Source organism: Babylonia areolata, chromosome 3 (genome assembly GCF_041734735.1).
Source record: "Babylonia areolata isolate BAREFJ2019XMU chromosome 3, ASM4173473v1, whole genome shotgun sequence".
NCBI classification, from domain to species: domain Eukaryota; kingdom Metazoa; phylum Mollusca; class Gastropoda; order Neogastropoda; family Buccinidae; genus Babylonia; species Babylonia areolata.
The window spans coordinates 60,047,241-60,066,302 of record NC_134878.1 but is presented as its reverse complement, the minus strand read 5'-3'; the positions used below and the strand labels follow the sequence as shown (position 1 = coordinate 60,066,302).

General features: G+C 46.1%; 1 protein-coding gene across 1 annotated transcript; it reads right to left on the bottom strand.

Annotated features, from left to right (window-relative positions):
• Window positions 1-338: 338 nt before the first annotated feature.
• LOC143280393 (uncharacterized) lies at window positions 339-18,152 on the bottom strand. The gene is made up of 3 exons (XM_076585026.1): window positions 18,053-18,152; window positions 14,100-14,214; window positions 339-2,548 (listed from the first exon to the last, which is right to left on the bottom strand). The coding sequence occupies exons 1-3, from the start codon at window positions 18,150-18,152 to the stop codon at window positions 1,207-1,209; spliced, it is 1,557 nt and encodes a 518-aa protein (XP_076441141.1). The 3' UTR covers window positions 339-1,206.
• Window positions 18,153-19,062: the final 910 nt, after the last annotated feature.

The following is a 19,062-nucleotide window of genomic DNA, read 5'->3' as shown; positions in this document are numbered from 1 at the left end:
CAGCAATTATTTTGCAAACAGCGATTTCGTTGTTTTCTCCTGTTGGTTTTAATATGGGGCGAAAAAAATGTTGTGTTGATTCTGCGGTGTGTTGTGTTGTGGATGTGTTTGTTATTGCTGTTTCTGTGTGTGTGAATGCATGCGTGCGCTCGTTCCATGCATGCATGCGTACACACGTGTGTGTGTTATTGCGCGCACACACACACACACAAACTATTGCTGGATTTAGATGAATAACTATTAGTGTCAAAGTTCCACCAACTATGTCAGTGCCTCCACTGCCTACGGTTGTTGAGGTGTAACCTGAGAAAGCCCCCCCCCCACCCCCCAAAAAAACATACAGATTCTAAGGGTCAAGTGAAATCTCGTTTTCCACTGCACTCTGGCTTAATTCCCCTCTGTTTTCAAGGATCGTTTGTTACTCAGTCTACCATGCCTTCCTTTGTTACTTTCTACAATATACAAGCATGGTGTGAATTGTGTTCTATGGCACTGGTCCAGTATCGTGCGCACAGCAGAAGACACAAGCGTGTAGTCTCAGAAAGACAAAACATGCACAGACAAGAATCCTACACACTGTTCAGAGCAGGATGTTCACCGTATGAACCCTCCACTTTCTGCGCAACAAAGGCTGCGAGATGTATGATAAGCCACGGTCGTCAATAGTCTGCACACAGCACTGTTTCTCTTCGATGTCTTTGTTGGTGAAGAAGAATTGGGTGCGTGTCTATCACAGTTAACAAAAGTTCTAGTATATACTGCGCCGGTCACGAAATAATGGTGCACAGCTTTCTGTGCAATCCTAAATGCCAAGAGTTTGACTTTTGTCAGGATGTGTCTTTTTCTTTTCTTTCTTTTTTTCCTGGACCTCCCCACCCTTACACACGACCTGGATTATTGTGTGGTCCTCATCGTTCCAATGGGAAAAAATGATTCCGTTTTGTACTGAGACTTCACTGAAAACAAACGGAAACTGCTTCCCTCGTCAACTCTATCAACAATCACTCAAGGTGTGACTGAGAAGAAACCACCATCACAAGCATTCTGTCAAGCACCTGCCGCACTCTTCAGAGAGTGACACGACCAGTCAGTCCTTCCACCAGGAATAATGATAAGAACACGATGAAGCAGACATCACCCATGACCCTGTCTGTCTCCACCCGCCCCCAGGCTCCCAAACACCCCCCCTCCCTGACCTGGCCCGGGCTAGCTGGCGGCGCTGCCCTGGACACTGGTGGTGGCCGGGGTCTTGGCCTTGCGCACGTTACACAACCACTTGATGATGCGCGCGTTCCTCTCCACCACCGACGTCTGCTGCTGGCTGCGCTCGAACGACTCCGAGTCGGAGATCTCCTTCTCGCTGCGGGACAAGGCACTGCAGATGCTGCGGGCGTCGCCGTGCGACTCCAGGGAGCTGATGCTGTCGTAGATGTCCATCTCGGAGCCCCCGCCGTAGCGGCGGTGCTGGAGCTGGATCATGGGGTCCAGGATGTCCCGCTCCAGCCCCATCTCGTTGAAGAAGCGCTCCAGGTTGGCCCCGGTGCTGGAGCGGGAGGCTCGGCTGGCGCCCCCGGAGGACACGTCCGACCCGGCCTGCGAGTGGCGGCACGAGATGTCCGAGAAGGACCGGGGCACGGGGTTGAAGTTACACGGGCTGCCCCCCACGCTCACGAACTCCCCGGAGCCCCTGAGGGACAGTCTGGGGGCGGGGGTGGGGGCAGGGGTGGGTGAGGGGCTGGAGGTTGGGGGTGCAGGGTCCACGGAGGTCACGGGGGTGGAGGGGGTGCTGCCTCCTACCCTCTCCCCGTCGGCACTCCCCTCCCCTTCCTGTACAGGTGCTGGCGGCGTGAAGAGATCGTGTCCCGTCAGATCCCCCCCTGTGGGGTTGGTGGGGGTCTTGTCCAGACTTTCCTCAGACATGGCGGGGGGGCTCAGGACGTGGCTGGCCGCGGGGATCACGCGGATGGTCCGGTTGACGGGGGTCAGGTCGCTGGCGTTACCTGTCCGTTGAGCGGCGTGTGGGTGTGGGTGTGGGGGAGAGGGAGCGAGGTTTATGTAGATGGGGCGGGCCGTGTACACAGCGGGTGCCGGGGTTTGCGTGCTGGAGTGGTTGGATAGAGACGCGGAGACGAAGACAGGCTTGGGGGGGACGGGTGGTGGTGTGTGGGCGGGCACTGACGCTGAGGCAGCAACGTTGCCTGCAGAACGGAAAAATCGTTGGCTTTCATCTTGTCTGTCTGCTGCACTATTGATTTTCCGCCCTTCTCCTCTTACTCCTCCTCCTCCGCTCACGCTGCCCCCTGGAGGGGTGGTAGCTGACCGCCCCTCTCCCTTCTCCTCCTCCTCCCCCCTCTCCCTGGATCTGGCTGAAAGGGGCCGTAAGTCGTCGCTCAGCCTTGTTGTGGTATCGTCCCCTGACAAGTCGTTGCCATCCACGTCGTCGTCATCGTAGACCCCGCCCTCCTGCGCGAGGAGCTCGTGCAGCTTGGACACGTCGAACTCCGACTTGGAGCGGACAGGGGGCTTCTCTATGGGCTGACAGATAGACCTGCAACAAACGTCGGTAACCATGACATCAATCATGCACTGTCGCTGCTCTGGTTCTTCTTTATTTTATTTTATTTTTTCCCCTGTGGGTTCATGCAGCTATGGTCATCGTTTGATGAATTGTCCTTACCTTTCAAGACTGTTTCCCTGTTCCTTCCTGTTTAACTGGACAGGAGACACAACCACCAGTGCTGCGCTGCTACTATTCATTATTGTTATTATATTTGTTGTTGTTGTTGTTGTTGTTATCATTATTATTATTATCATTGTCATCATCATCGTCATTTACCTTTTTTCCCCTTTTCTTTCTTTTATTGAAAATAAAGAATGCTGTCGACTGATTTTTTACGATATTCAACATCTTTTTTCTTTTTTTTTTATGTTGCCTTTGGTAAGTCTTTCATTGTCCGCCGTAATTCTTATGATTTTATCATCCACATCGAGATTCAGTATCCCCATAATGACAGCAACCAATTTACAAACTAATTTATAAGATTTTACAGTTACTGGACATGATCGATCTGGGCCTTTCTTTGCAGTCCGAAAAATAAACAACCTTTTTTTTGTTTCCATGAAAAAAAACACCCAAAAAAACACACGCATACCAAAGCTACACGGTGGATCAGACAGTAGCTTTGGTAGCATTAATTCATTGAGTCGCAACACTACTATCCCATCGTTTCACTGAGCCGACTCCAGATCAACAGTTCATGTTCAAATGTTCTTTACAATGAACTACATCCAGGACGAAAACAAATAAAATATCAAACAACACACACAAGCAGCAATTCTATCTTTTTTTTTTTTTTTTTTTTAACTCTCTCCATACGAACGGCGAAAGAGACGACGTTAACAGCGTTTCATCCCAATTACCACCATCAAAATATTGAAAGTGGAAGGCTCTTATACTGAAGAGGTGAATGTTGACAAAGAATACCACAATTCTGACGACGGAAGCTAAAGGTTGGGTCATTCAGACACCCACTGGACACCCGAGGGGTCTGTGTAGAGGAGAAGAGAGGACTGGCCGTACTGAGTGAGTTAAAGAACAAAAAAGCAAGAGTTACTGCGACTGTTTGTTGTTTAATATCTAACTCGCTTTGCTTCATTCAGATTTCATATGAGAACCGATGCTGAATATGCTGATAAATTATATGCACACTAATTTCAAACGTTTTTACCTCTGCAACGACAGTCTGAGAGGTTTTTACGTTCTGAAATACATAAATAACACCCAAATCATGGATTTTCCCTGTTCCGTTCAAACTTTGTTATCTATTTTCATATGCTATTCGTCAACACCCATTTTGCGAGGATTTGTCTAAAATCATGTGTGAATTAAAGACATAATAATGAACAGGTTAATAATCCCTGCTGATCATCTCTCTCTCTCTTAGCTATTCCACATACCCACACTCAAACATCAAACTCTTGCACCGTGGACGGAACTTGGGGGGTATAACAGTTAAAGCAGTAAAACAGCATGGCATGGACACCCACTTTCCCCGCCAGCAGACAAGGCAAGAGTATCGTAGTGAACTGACACCTTCTGTCTGTCGTCGCTTCTTGATCCCTTCTTCCTGTTATGACTCTCGCTTCCCACACAGACGGTGGGAGACGAGGCTGGTTATGTCTGAAGCACCACCAGCCTCCCATGCGCTCTGTTCAACGCTTTTCAAAACTATGTAGAGAATACACCGGTTTGGCCACAAGGATAATAATAGACGGCGGCAACAAACCTGGGACATGAAGGGGAGGGGAGGGGGGTGAGGGAGAGGTGGGAACGGTGCTGGACTGTGCAAAGAAGGGTGTGTGTGGGGGTGGGGGGTGGGGGAGAGATCGTGGAGGAGAAGAAATGGGTGGAGGGATGGAGGGTAAGGAAGAAAGAACGCAGGCGGTTGCCAAAGAAAGTTGTAGGAAGCCGGTGCCAATATAGCCTGGATGATCGATAAAAAAGTTGCCCCACCCCACCCCCTTCCCGCTCCCTTCACCCCACCCCCTGAGGCCAAGCCAGTTCAGTTCTTTCTGCGCCAACAGGACGCTGAGTCAATCACCTGAACAACGAACGAAACGGTCAAGCCATATTATTTCTTTTGCCTTCAGTTTGACAAAAACAAAATATAAAAAACCCAAAAAAAACAAAAAAAAAAAAAAAAAAAAAAACAAACAAAAAAACAACAACAACAAACAAAAAACAACAACAACAAAACAACAACAACAAAAAACCCACCACCGCCTTGCAACACCAGGAAATAATCTCGTTTTCCTTTGCGCATGGGCTGAGAGTAATTTCCCCCCACGTCTGCTATGATCGGCTTTACTTCTTCTGACAAGTTTTGTCTACGGTTGATGGTTTGAAAAAATCGATCAGGTTGTCATCTAAGTCGGGAAAGAGAGGAACGTAATTTAAATAAATCACGGTTCAAAGGAGTTCCAGATTCTAATACTAATAAATGTACAAGTGAAAACAATATACTTCGAAGAACTGTTAAGTTCCACAACATATTCATTAATGTGAAATACCAGAAAATAATAATAATTATTGTGTATGCGTACACGACAGTGTGCATGCGTGCGTGTTTGTGTGCGTGTTTGTGTGTGTTTTCGCGCGTGTGTGCCTGTAAGAGAGAGACAGAGAGAGACGGAGGAAGAGAGAGAGAGACGGAGGAAGAGAGAGAGAGAGAGAGAGAGAGAGAGAGAGAGAGACACACACACACAGATAAGCAGAGAGAGAGAGAGAGAGAGAGAGAGAGAGAGAGAGAGAGTTTCGCACACGTGCGTGCACACATGCACACAGATGTGTGACGGCACCTGAAGGGCTAGTGTCTCCTCGGCTGAACAGAAGGTTAACACGCAGTACATGGCTTTTATCAAACGGAAGGGGAAAGAGCGAAACGATTTCATCAGAAAATGTGAGAGGGATGGGGATAGAGAGAAGGAGGAGGGGAGAGAGAGAGAGAGAGAGAGAGAGAGAGAGAGAGAGAGAGAGAGAGAGAGAGAGAGTGACAGAGGCAGAGAGAGTGACAGAGAAAGAGTGGCAGAGTGAGAGGGAGAGGGGACATGAGGGGAGAGAGAGAGAGAGAGAGAGAGAGAGAGAGAGAGAGAGGGAGGGAGGGAGGGAGGGAGGAAGTGAGAGAGTTAAAATTATTCAACACATTATTCTCACATATCTCAAGAAACGCCGTGCACGCCAGTGGCTCCAAACTTCGTAAATTCACTTTCATATTCATTTTCCCCCATGAAAATTTCTTCACAATTGTAATTCAAGTTATTGTTGTGGTCCCAAACGGACCGTAGAATTCCAGACAACCAGAGGGATAAGCCGCACGGACCGGGGTCGGGTTGGATCCGTTTGCAGCGCTAAGTTTGCTTGAGTTAGGAATGTTCCTAATGCTTATGGACCGGGTTGCACGAGGCGATCTTGAGCAACGCTAACTTTGACTAGAGTTTAAATGTTCCTTAGCATATGGAATTTACCGTGGAGAGAGGAACGTTCTTAACTCTAAGCAAACTTATCGTTGCTAAGTTCGCTCATGCATTACATCCATGGAGGTTACCCGTGGAGTTAGGACAATTCTTAACGATAAGCAAACTTAGTGCTGTTTCGTTCGCTCAAGCGACCCGCATGCACGGAGCTGATTTTGCCTATACACTTAAGACTTGTTCCTAAGTCCATGAATGCCAGTTTCATTACGACGATTCTTTAAAAGCAAACTCAACGCTGCTAGCTAACATCGCTCAGAATGCGACCCATCAATCAATACAAGGACCCGCACAAGGGAAGATGCCCCCCAAACCCTGATGTACTGGTTAAGCTACACATCACAAGGCCCGATCCAACGGCCTCCCGAATAACGCTGATGACTATCACGTTAACTCATCCATCCCTCCGGGGTGATCTGGGTTCCAGTCCACGGCTAACCAGACAGCCGCAGCTGCCGACACCTGCCGTGTGGGGATAAAAACGGTATCGCGCTAGGTCTCCGGGGAGTCGCAGGAATTCGTTCTTTTTTATTTATTTATTTTTTGTACATATACATTAGACAAAAGGGAAAAAAAAAGTTATTCTGTGTGAGAGCGGATGGGGAGATGAAGAGAGAGAGAGAGAGAGAGAGAGAGAGAGAGAGAGGTGCGTGCACGTAGCGTGCGCGTGTTTTGCATGCGTGCATATGTGTGTGCGTGCTAGCGCGCCTGTGCGTGTACACATTGTGTGAATGAGTATGCCCGTGCGTGCAAGTGCGGCAATTAGAAAGGATGCGGGGGGGGGGGGGGGGGGTGGCAGGCCGAAACTGAACGGGGTCATCAAAACTGAACAGAAAAATAAAGGGCTGCAGATGAGACAGCCGGATCGTAAAGGTTCGAGATGAGTGATAAATAAACTGGAGATATGGAGAAGGAATGGGGAAAGGAGCGACTGTGGGGAGCTAACGAGAGTGTGGGGGGAGGGTGGCTGAAAAAAATGAGATGGGGGTGATTGATGGAGACAGAAAGGTAGAATGGAAGAGAGAGAGAGAGAGAGAGAGAGAGAGAGAGGGGGGGGGGGGTGGGGGGAGGGAGAGAGAAAGCACTACCCCTCGCACGCGTGAATGCAAGTGTGGTTTGCCTGCATGTCATATGTACGAGAAAGAAAACCTCCGAGAACTCACATCTTATCGCTCAACGACCAGTCACAAACAGACGGACGGACTGAAACTGCATTTCTGTAATAATGCAAGATGCGAGCGTGGGAATGCTGGCCCTGGGTAGATTGACTTTGGCTGGTGTTTTGATAGAATCAACAAACTGTTCATCCCTAAATTGACTAAATCAATGAATCTGTTGGAATTAATCAATTAATCTCGGCGCACAAATGCCATCGTATATATGCAGACAGAAATGCATACCTCCTTCCCTCTGCTCAGGCTTTCACACACTTTCCTCTTATCATCCTCCTATTTCTATTTCTTTTGTTGTATTCCTTTTATCTCCTTCCTTCCTTCAGTCTGTACGTATCTTTACTTGTGCCTTATGCATATTCATTGGTTTATTTTAACCAATAGCTGACTTGTTTCATTTTATTAGCTATTTGATCACCGTTCAGATACAGAAACCTTGAACTGACGACTTACTGATCTGATTAATTCCTTGACTGCTGCTGGTAAGTATGCTCGTCAGTGAAGGGCTCTCACCTCACCGAGATAACACCGAGATTGCCAGTCAGGATGTCAGTCACCACTCTTTACATGGACTTATTCCTCTTAGGATTTTGCTGCCTTTGATCATAAAAATCAAATGACACCATTGAAAAGTACACGTTCGGCAGGGATTGCAGTACCTAATGCCACGCTGATAGTTTAACAATAACAAGTTTCAGTACTCAAAGAGTTAAAAAAAAGAAAGAAAGAAAGAAAAAAAAATGCTGAGTAGCTATACGACGAAGGAAGCAGTATCGATTAGTTGATCTCTCCAGTCCGGCCGACCGTCTGGCCCCAGTGTCCTTGACCTTTGAAAACAAAGACAGAGCACAAAGAGCACTATCTCGTCTTCGCTCATTATGCATTTGATCGCGGCCAACGGCTTCAGCTTTCCCTTGCTCCTTTTTTTCCTGGCACGCTTCGTTTCACTTAGTGGTGGTGTAGTGATCGTGTCACCGCGTTTTAACTGTCCTCATTTCCGATCTGACCCCCCTGGTGAGTTTTTGCTTTGTTTTATCCGCTCTAGAATACGGTCCATTTTTCTTCATTCGTTGAATTTGTGTTCGATTATTTGATATTTTGTTAGAATATTGTTTATGACAGGACTGATCCGCGGAATCATTTTGTGCACATCACACCCACCTTCCCATCTCCTCCCTCTCCCTGGTCTGCAGTTTCTCTACCTTTTTTACTTACATGTATTTATATTTTTTTTTTCTTCTCCCCTCCCCTCTGAATCAGAGCTGTGCGTGTATGTGAATGACTGGTGTGCAAGCGCTCTGACTTGTCTCTGCACAAAATTCAGCGCTTATACCTTTTTTCTTCTTATGATGATGATTATGATATCGGTGATGATGATGATTATTATGATAATCAGCATTATCATTACTACTACTACTACTATTATTATTATCATCATCATCATCATCATCACAATCCCTAAGCAGACCTATCCAGCTTCACCCCCTCCTCTCCCAACCCCGCAAGTCTTTAAGCACCCCCTCCCTATCCCCTACACATCATCATCATCATCATTATTATCATTATTGTAAAGGTATCTGTCATCACGTTCTCAGTGCAGAGACACATTTCACAGTCACTAAGTGTTTCCACAGCTGAAATGCAATGGTTTATTCACCAAGACAGTCCACGAGCCAGCAGTCAATAACCAAAGACCTCCTTCCCTGTAAAACTGACCATACGTGTCGTCACAGACTGGTGTAAAACGTGGATATTTCAAGTGCCACAAGTCAAGCGGAGGTCTTGGCCGGGTGAATACGCCCGACCAGACATTTTATTCAACCGATTCATTTAATTCTATGGTTAATAATTTTCGCACTTTGAGCATGCAGCAAGAAAAGGACCCCGAGACAGTTTTGGACACTTGTTACATGAGACACTTAACAGCTCTGTTACAAGACTTTGATCCGAATGAATCGCATCATGTTATACTGCCACTTGGTGAGAAACTGTACCGTTTGCAGTGTTCCCAAAAACGTACATATGTGCGTAAATGACGCACAGATTTACAACTTTGACGCACAAAATTTTTACCCTGTGCGTCAATGTGACGCACACTTTTTCCTGAAACTAACAAGCATCTTACGGCTTCCAGGAAAACCGCGAAGCACGCATCATGGGCCTAAGCTTAGGCTAGTGCATAGCAGACGAAACTGAGCTGGCCAAAAACGTGTTAGAGTAACTTCCCTTGCCGATGCAGGCAAACGCTTCGCCAGCAGCCTAGGTCTACTTCACCGAACAAGTAGTTGACTGTGTTTTCATTGTATTCAAGCATTTCGAATGTCCTTGTTTGGAGAAGGTGTGGGTTTCTTTTCATTTTCATTGTACAATTGTCTTCATTGATTTTTTGTATGTTTTCCTGTTGACCCTCAGAAATGTGACAATGACCCTCAAAAATTCCAGTCAAAGGGTCACAGTGACCCTCAAAAAATCAGGCCCATTGGGAACACTGGTTAGAACTGTCTATCACTCTGGCATCCACATAACCGTCACACAGTCTGACAAGGAGGATACGGACCGGGGTATGGATACTTTAACTATGTACAGGCCATTACCCAGCATGCCAGGGTGGTGTTGGGCAATCATTAAACGTAACTGTCAATTTGTGTGTGTGTGTGTGTGTGTGTGTGTGTGTGTGTGTGTGTGTGTGTGTGTGTGTGTGTGTGTGTGTGCGCTTGCTTGCTTGCTTAGAGTTGACTTCATCAAGATTTTGCACCTTATAAATAGTAGCAGCAGTAGTAGTAGTAGTAGTAGAAGTAGTATTTTTATGTATTTATCTATTAATTTTTATTTATTTATTCATTTATTCCCCTCGAGGCCTGACTAAGCGTATTGGGTTACGCTGCTGGTCAGACATCTGCTTGGCAGATGTGGTGTAGCGTATATGGATCTGACCTAACGCAGTGACGCCTCCTTGAGCTACTGATACTGATACGGATACTCAGCATCAACGAGCAGTCTACTAACAGACCATCAAGAAACAGCAATAGATCGAAACATGAAAGATTTGTACACACAAATCGACGGGTTTCCAGCTAAACGCTGGTGCTTTGACGCTAGAAGTAAACTTCATACTTGCATATTTACAATACTAACGGCATTCAGCTCTTGACAACTTAACTCTCTCCATACGAACGGCGAAAGAGACGACGTTAACAGCGTTTCGCCCCAATTACCATCATCAAAATATTGCAAGCGGAAGGCTCTTATACTGAAGAGGTGAATGTTGACAAAGAATACCACAGTTCTGACGACGGAAGCTAAAGGTTGGGTCATTCAGACACCCACTGGACATCCGAGGGGTCTGTGTTTAGGAGAAGAGAGGACTGGCCGTACTGAGTGAGTTAACACAGAAATCACCTCATCTTTCTTTCATATTATTATGCAATGGGCAGATTAGGCCCTCTTCAGTGTAATAATCAAGGGGAGGGGGATGGTGAGAGGGTGCATGGCAGAATCCATGTACCGGAATAGTTTAATGACAAAAATATTCAAAGTAATTCCTCAACACGTTCCCGACACGTAAAAACGATTTTTGATACTGATTTTTTTTCACGCTCCATTCAATACCACATTGCATCAACGAAACATCATTTTGAGACAGGAAAACAATTGCCGTGGCAAATTTGGCACAGGAACATTTTTACCATACTTGTACGTTACCCCCATCCCAGTGTTGGACAGGGGAAGGGAGAGCAAGAAAATGATGCACGGAGTAGGAAATGATATCGGTGTGTGTATGTGTTGGTGGGGGGGTGGGGGGGGGGGGGTAATAGGGAAAGGAGGAAAGGGTGGCGGGGAGAGGGACTCAAGACTCGGCGAAGAAGAAAACACAGCACGGGTCTCTCTGAAGTCACACCTTCATCTCTCCTCCCCCCACCCCCACCCCTTCCCCCAGCACCCTCCCAAAGCAGACCAGTCCAGCTTCACCCCCCTCCTCTCCCTACCCCGGCAAGTCTTCAACCATCCTGCCCGTCCCCGTCCCCAACCCCCTGCACACCTCCCCTTAGCTCCCCCCCACGCCCCTCTGTTGGCATCGGTAAAAATCAATAGGTGTCCCGGGATAAAAAGCCTGCCAACACACAACAGGCCCGCTGGCTTGCTTACATTGGATGGAATGGGTCCTGGGACACTCTTCAATTACCGCACGCTATGTCTGTCTGTCTGTTTGTCTGTCCCGTCCGGCACGGCATGCAGGGGGCATGAGGAACTGGGTGGGGTGGGGTGGAGGGGGAGTGGGTGGTGTGGGGGGGGGTTACGAGTGTGAGGTAAATAGGGAGGTTTGGGTGGTGGTAAATCGCGCGCACGCGCGTGTGTGTATGTATGTGTGTGTGACTTTGTGCACGCGTGTGTGTGATTTTGTGCGTGCTTGCGTTCGTTTGCGTGTGTGTGTGTGTGCGCGCGCGCGTGCGTGCCCATACGTGTGTGTATTCGTGTGTGTGCGGGGGTGGGGAGGGGAGGTGGAGTGTTTGGACCACACCAGTTCTAACACTGGCACATTTCACTGTACTATGTCTTCGAGAATGCTGTGCTAACTTTTCTGGCCAGGAAACAAAGCAAGTGTCTGCATCTGTCGGGCCTGGTTTCCGCTTGACAGGAAACGTAGAACACTGCGCCGCCGCCCATTTCTCCAATAAGACTGGATCTCCAACGGCGTCATCTGCTTTTTATCTTCGCCGGTATTGATCGTCATAAACGTCTTCAGTTCTGCGGCCCCTCTTTGACCTGCACTCGAAGTGATCCCAGTTTGGATTGCCCCTCCACACCCCATCCCCTCTTATTCACTCCCATCCCTGTGGGTGTTTGGGATACGGCCGATTCAAGGGAGGGCACTTTCCAAGTCTCTATTGCGGTCCCGCCTATGTTGAATCCAAAGAGGCGCTACATACTGTCTTTCTCCGAACAAAGAGCCAATAGACAGGACCAGACTCTGTATACAGGGTCATTGCTCCATGGGGAGTCATCAGCGAGCAGTGCAGGATCACCTCCCTTTGTGATGTTCATTGCCTTTTTTTTTCTTTTTTCTTTTGGCAAGCGCTAGGCTTGAGAGAGAGAGAGAGAGAGAGAGAGAGAGAGAAGGTGTGTGTGTGTGTGTGTGTGTGTGTGTGTGTGTGTGTGTGTGTGTGTGCGTGCGCGCGCGCGCGCGTGTGTGTGTGTGCGTGCGTGTGTGTGTGTGTGTGTGTGTGCGTGCGTGGAGAAGGGAAGTGGCAGCATAAAAGGCTGTTTGAGAGTGACGCCGCTTGAAGATACGGGGAATGGAGAATAAGTTTCCCTCCCAACCCACCAATACTTCACTTCCACCCCTTCACGCATCCCTTGATATGATCAAAATCGCACTCCCCCGCGCGCGCACGGCACACACACACACACACACGCACGCACATACATCACTAACACAGCACATAACCTAAGAATAGACACACGAAGCAATGCAGCAATAAAAGTATATCTTCTACCTTCTCCTACAACTTTTGCAAAGACAGTTGTGCGCCGAACACAAACACACACACCTGTTCACCTGATTTCTCAAGGCATGTAGATAGTGTGTCAAAGCCAGGGTCTCGGCTGAAACCTATACCTATAATAAATGTACACAGTCCAGAGTGCACATTAGTTTCTCCCAGAACAACCCCATCATTTACCAAACTGCACTAATAGCCCTCCGTCCTAAAATTCCTGAATTCCCTTCATTTTATAAACCACGGGTTAACACAAAGACCTTCCCAGTGGCAATGATTATTCGATGGTGTCAGCTTTGGACCTTCATTTATCTAGTACCTGAATATTCATCCACAAATTCATTTTCCTGCCATGCACGAGCAGATGGGAGTATCCTTTTGTAAATCGATGTGAAAGCACATTGTAGTGTAAAGCCAGTATGGTGCGATCGATGAAGCGTGGCTGCATTGCTTGCATGACTGCAGTCTGCTGAGAGAGACAGAGAGAGAGAGAGAGAGAGAGAGAGAGAGAAATCGAGACAGAGAGAGAGAGAGAGGGAGAGAGAGGGAGAGAGAGAGAGAGAGCAGCGAGAAGTAGCGTGCATACCACTATAATAATCACCAAATCACCATCACCGACAAATCTTTTTCCTTTTATGAACATGAAGATTAATAACCTCGTGGCTTGAGTTTTTTGGTTTATTGGTTTTTAACAATGGACAGTACAAGAGAGTCAGCATTCTTGGGCACAGGAAAGACGTGCATTATGTCAACATAGACATTTCAAAAACTGCGTGGTATTGCATTTTTTGGGAGTCAAATTTCTATGTATGAAATTTGAGTGGATTCCCCTGGGAGAACACATCACCAATGCCCCAAAGTTATGTGTTTTCTGTAGAATTCTGTTAGGAACAACTCTATTGTTCCCGGCTGTTGGTTATTTTAAGTGTTGCACGGAAACGGGGTTCGGTTTATCGTTTTTTTTTTCAACAGATCAGCACCCAGTGCATGACTTAACGTCCAGAGAAAAAGAGGAGTGAAAACCCAGATCCATGTTCTTTATTCAGACGTTCTGACCACGAGAAAGACCACTGGCCCAGAATAAAGCAAGAACTGCATTCCATAACAATCGTTTTATGAATTCTGCTTAAAAAAAACTGCTCCCTATCATTATCAGTCGTAACACAGGAAAGGGACAACAGAAAGGAAGAATAACTAACATTAAAATATAACAAAGTGAAAGATACGCAGAAAGCAAAGGACTGAAATATCAAAAATACATAATATATGGGACCTTAACCTAACCGAAGACATACCTTCATGTCCTGATACACACGTGTAGTGGGCGAAACAGAACGAGGGGGAGGGGTGATGGGGGGGAGACAATAATATAAAAAAAACAAACAAAATTCCACGTTACCTGTAATGTCTGTCGGGCGTGGAAGCGACAGCCGAGTCGTCCAGCAGTGCAGCACTCTTGACGTACCTCGGGCGACTGGCTGCCAGCAGCTCTACGGCACTCTTGCGGCGGTTCGCTGCAACACGGGGAGACAGAGAGAGTAGAGAGTGGAGAGTGAGGCGGCGTGCATGGTTATGGGGGGGACTCTTGTTGCTAGAGACCGAGGATAGAGGGATTGTGTGTGTGTGTGTGTGTGTGTGTGTGTGTGTGTGTGTGTGTGTGTGTGTGTGTGTGTGTGTATGTGCAGGTAAAAATCGATTGTTTGTCGGGAGCCGGTGAGGGGTTGTTAATTTTCTTCTAGTTGTTGGTGCAGTGGTGATGTTTACTTCTTTTTTATTAGAGCCGGTGAGAGAGAGAGGAAGAGAGAGAGAGGAAGAGAGAGAGAGAGAGAGAGAGAGAGAGAGAGAGGAAGAGAGAGAGAGAGAGAGAGAGAGAGAAAGAGAGAGAGAGAGAGAGAGAGAGAGAGAGAGAGAGAGAGCTGAAGGGACGGACACATCAAAAGACGGTGTACACATACAAACCACGTGTGCGTGCAAAACACACACACACACACACACACACACTCTCTCTCTCTCTCACTCACTGACACACACGCACGCGCGGGCGAAAACACACACACACACACACACACACAGAATAAGGAGGTGGACCAGGATGACTTCATAGCTGTTGAGGACGAAACCTGATTGATGGACATGAAATGCTGATTCCCCCATTACCCACCAACACACCTGTCTCGCGCTCACGCAACCACCAAATTATTTACACACACACACACACACACACGAAACATACAAAAAGGACAGGAGCCAACAAGTTCTGCAAATTGTTTCCCCTTAGTATCAGTTTCGGCCTCTGGCGATCCTCAGGGGACTTCAATGCAACACACACACACACACACACACACACACACACGTACGCGCGCGCGAACACACACTGAAGCACACAATGAATAACGAGGTTGACCGGAAATGACACCATGATTATGGAGGGCGAAATCCGAAACGACAGGCATTAAATAAACCCCTTAACTACTTGCTTGACCCAGCGAATGAGTGACACCTCCCCATTTATTCTCATGAAGAACAAAAGAAAATGCGCGCGCGCGCACACAACACACAACCACAGACGAGTCTTGGAGGTGGTAGTGATGATGGGCGTGGTGCATGCGCGCGCGTGTGCGTGTGGGGACAGGACAGGGGTGATGACTGGAAGAGGTCACCATACATTCGCTCCTTCTCTGCATCAGTTACATGAGTCACACAGCTGGTTGGTTTACTGGTGTGTGCTATGGTGCTGCTATTATGTGTACCGGTCACAAAGATTCAACATGTGCGAATGCGTGAGAGAGAGAGAGAGAGAGAGAGAGAGAGAGAGAGAGAGAGAGAGAGATGATTTATTCATATAGGCCAAGGCCCCTAATGAAGGGGTATGTGAACAGACTACAATGAAAAACAAAGAAAAACAAAAAACAATTCACATAATACAACATAAAATGAAATGGACTTTGTCATTTGTTGTCCAGCTTTGAGGAGTATTCGAGAATCATTTATTAAGCCTAAATATTATAGACAACCAAATATGTTTAAATTGAACTTGTTAATGTCTTCAACCTCCTGTGAAATTGTTAGAAACCTTGCTTTGTATTTATATAAAGCTTTCAAAGTCCGAGAAACTATTACGTAATGAAAACAGTTTCGTTGCAAGGCTAGTTTTCATTTGGAACTTATGTTATGTATCTGCTCATTACAGCTACGCATATTCTTCATTCCATGTGATTTTTTCAATGACAATGTATTGTTTTTGTTCAGCTGCATCAAAATTCTTACCTTTAGGGAAAACAACGTGAAGTGTTACAGGTAGGTGGTAAGAGTCAATATGTTCTGATACAATTAATTCACATGAATCAAACACAATATGAAAGAGATCTTTTGAAAATATAAATAATCGTTGACACTGCATCCAGCATCCGAAATGTAGGTATAGCGACCTTGGAGGTCGCCCTCACATACTCCATTTAAAATACATAAATCTAATGCAGTGCACACATTCAACAACAACTTACCATAATTGTTCAAGAGATTATCTTGTGAGTGTCGTGACTTATTGACAGAATGACTTTCATGCCGCTTGTAGAAATCGGAGAAATATTAACATATGTTTGAGGTTCTACTATTTAAATCACCATTTAGGATAATATAAGCATCATGTAATAATAAACAATCAGAGAGAGAGAGGGGGGGGGGGACAGAAAGAGAGAGAGAGAGGGGAAGACAGAGAGAGAGAGAGAGAAGACAGAGAGAGAGAGAGAAGACACAGAGAGAGAGAGAGAGAAAGAGAGACAGACAGACAGACAGAGAGAGAGAGAGAGAGAGAGAGAGAGAGAGAGAGAGAGAGAGAGAGAGAGAGAGAGAAAGGGACAGAGTATACTATCACTCTTTTGTCCCGAAGAGCTCAGCAGCGGTGTGCTTCCACACCTCACAAACCCAGGACTAACCATGGAGGCGTGGGGACGCAAATTCAAAGAGAAAGAGATAGCTACAGAGAAAGCAACAGAGAAAGGGAGACAGCGAGATAGAGATAGTGCGCAGAGATAAATGACGAGCACCCCATACTTCACTCTTCTACGATAATTTAAACGGCAACAAGTACACATTGCAACAACAATATAACTGACCTTGAAACCAAACATAATGGAGCCCACAAACACACATACTGTTCACACTGCTTCCCCTTTCTTCCTGTCACGGAAGTCTGCCTGACACAGTTTTTCACTTCCTGAAGAAAGTGGATGGTTATTTTACTTCATTTCAATTTTAAATGGCTTTCACTTGATTTCAGTTTTACATAGCTTGAAACAACAAGTGTACTGGCGTTTTGAGCAGCTTTTTGTGCACAGTAAATATCGCTACAGAAAAAAATGAAGCATTATTAGCAATACCTGGTTTTGAGATAACCTTCTAACTTAATTTTAACCACAGTTTCAACATGATTGGGTCGCTCCTTGACTGATTTTAATTTCTGACGGGTTTTCAGCCCTGAAATGGCCCCTTGCGGTCAGCAAGGTTAATATGCAACATGATATGATTCCATCATGTAGGAACCTGACTCTATAATTATGATAATATAGGAAAAAGGGTTAACGGAACAAAGGGGAACTCGGAAGCAAAAAACACCGCAGAATCCCCAAACAAAGATGAACAAAGAACTGGGTGGTCAGAACGGCCATTGCTGTGTTCGGTAACATCAACAGAGAATGACAGAAAATACATCAACCTGCTAAATGGACAAGGGGCAACACAGGCCAAAACGAATCCGATGAGTAATAGGAGAAGATGAGGAGGAGGATAAAGAGTGGAGAAAAGGGAAGACAAATACTATGGGGAATACAAATGAAGGAAAGGAAGGAGTTGTAAAAAAGGGGAAAAATAAAAAAAGAAAGGAAGAGAGAGAGAGAGAGAGAGAGAGAGAGAGAGGAGGAGGAGGAGGAGGAGGAGGAGGAGGAGGAGGAGATTGACACACACTATAGAAGGAAACAGGAAAAACTAACAGAAAGAGGAAGAAAACCACAGGGTAGGGACAGGAGGGAAGATTTTTTTTTTTCACTAATCTATTTTTAAACATAATTAATCTTCTTCCTTTTTCTGAACACGGACAAACAAGGGGATTTTTTGTTCTTGTCGGACTTTCCAGATACAAACTGTACCACTAACGCGCGGGTGGTGGTGGGGGGCACCTACCGTGATTCGTAATATGCGAGGGGTGCACCGAGGAAGAATCAGTTGGGCGTTGGACATCTCATCCAATGTTCACCAGTGTTCAGAGTTCGAGGCCCCTTCTCGGCGTAGTGTTGTGTCCTTGCGAAAGAAACTTTACTATGATTTTCTTCACTCCTTATAGGTGGGAACGGGTACCTGGCTTCCGCTGGGGAGGTTTAAAAGCGGCTGAAGGAGAGGTTTGAGCTCCGCCTTCCCATGCCGAGCCCCAGATCAGACACAGTCGGTATGAATTCATTGCCTCTGTGTCCGTAAAACGGCAATGGGACCTTTCACTTTTTGTGTGTGTGTAAACCTTAACGTGCAAGAGAAAAACATGGGACACGCCACGTTTAGCATCATGTAGATATTTTTTAACATTCCATAACACAATGTGATAACTGCCTGCTCCCTGCATCCTAACTGCTAAGCTCTCTGTCTCCCCGAACGAGGAACGCCACTACCACGATTATGCATTTGCTCTAGCATAGGAATAATGACGATGAACCCCCCCCCCACCCCCCAACAAACAAACAGTTAATAAAGGTGTTCTTACAGCGTTTAATCTTGTCCAGAAACAAACCCAAGCGCTTTCACACCAGACATTCACACGCATCCATAAATCTTAAGACAAGTTTGTCCATTTTCCCTTCTTTCTTTCATACCAGTTGTAGAATTACTGGCAATAAGACTGAGAAACAGCAACGTCAAAGGTTTCAGTGTCCCATCTCCAGACAATAACACACACACAAAACCAACAACAACAACAACAACCAAACAAACAAAACAGTTAGCAGATGACACAATGCTTTTCCTTAAAAAGAGGAAAACATAATCGAGTCATCGGAAATACTGAATGCCTTTGCAATATTCTCCAGATTGTGATTAAACAAAGATAACAGTAAAACAAACGCTGTGGGTATGGGAAACATTCGGCTGGAAGGTGACCTCCCATTTAAGACAACTGACAAAATTGAAATTTTAGGAATCTACTGTCAAGATGCAACCAGAGCTACAAATGATAAGGACAAAAAATGGCTAGGAAGATTTGAAAAAAATGAATAAACTTATCAGGTTATGGGGTAAAAGAGGCTTAAGAAGTTAGGTATACATGGTAAAAATAGCTATTACTAAAACTTCATTAGTAAGTCAGTTCACTTTATGTAACG

Coding starts and splice junctions, on each gene's coding strand:
- LOC143280393 (XM_076585026.1), bottom strand. CDS start 18,152: ATGAATTCATACCGACTGTGTCTGATCTGGGGCTCGGCATGGGAAGGC. Junction 14,215..18,052: donor ACCTCCCCAGCGGAAGCCAG/GTACCCGTTCCC, acceptor CCCGTGTTGCAG/CGAACCGCCGCAAGAGTGCC. Junction 2,549..14,099: donor ACGCCCGACAGACATTACAG/GTAACGTGGAAT, acceptor CGTTTGTTGCAG/GTCTATCTGTCAGCCCATAG.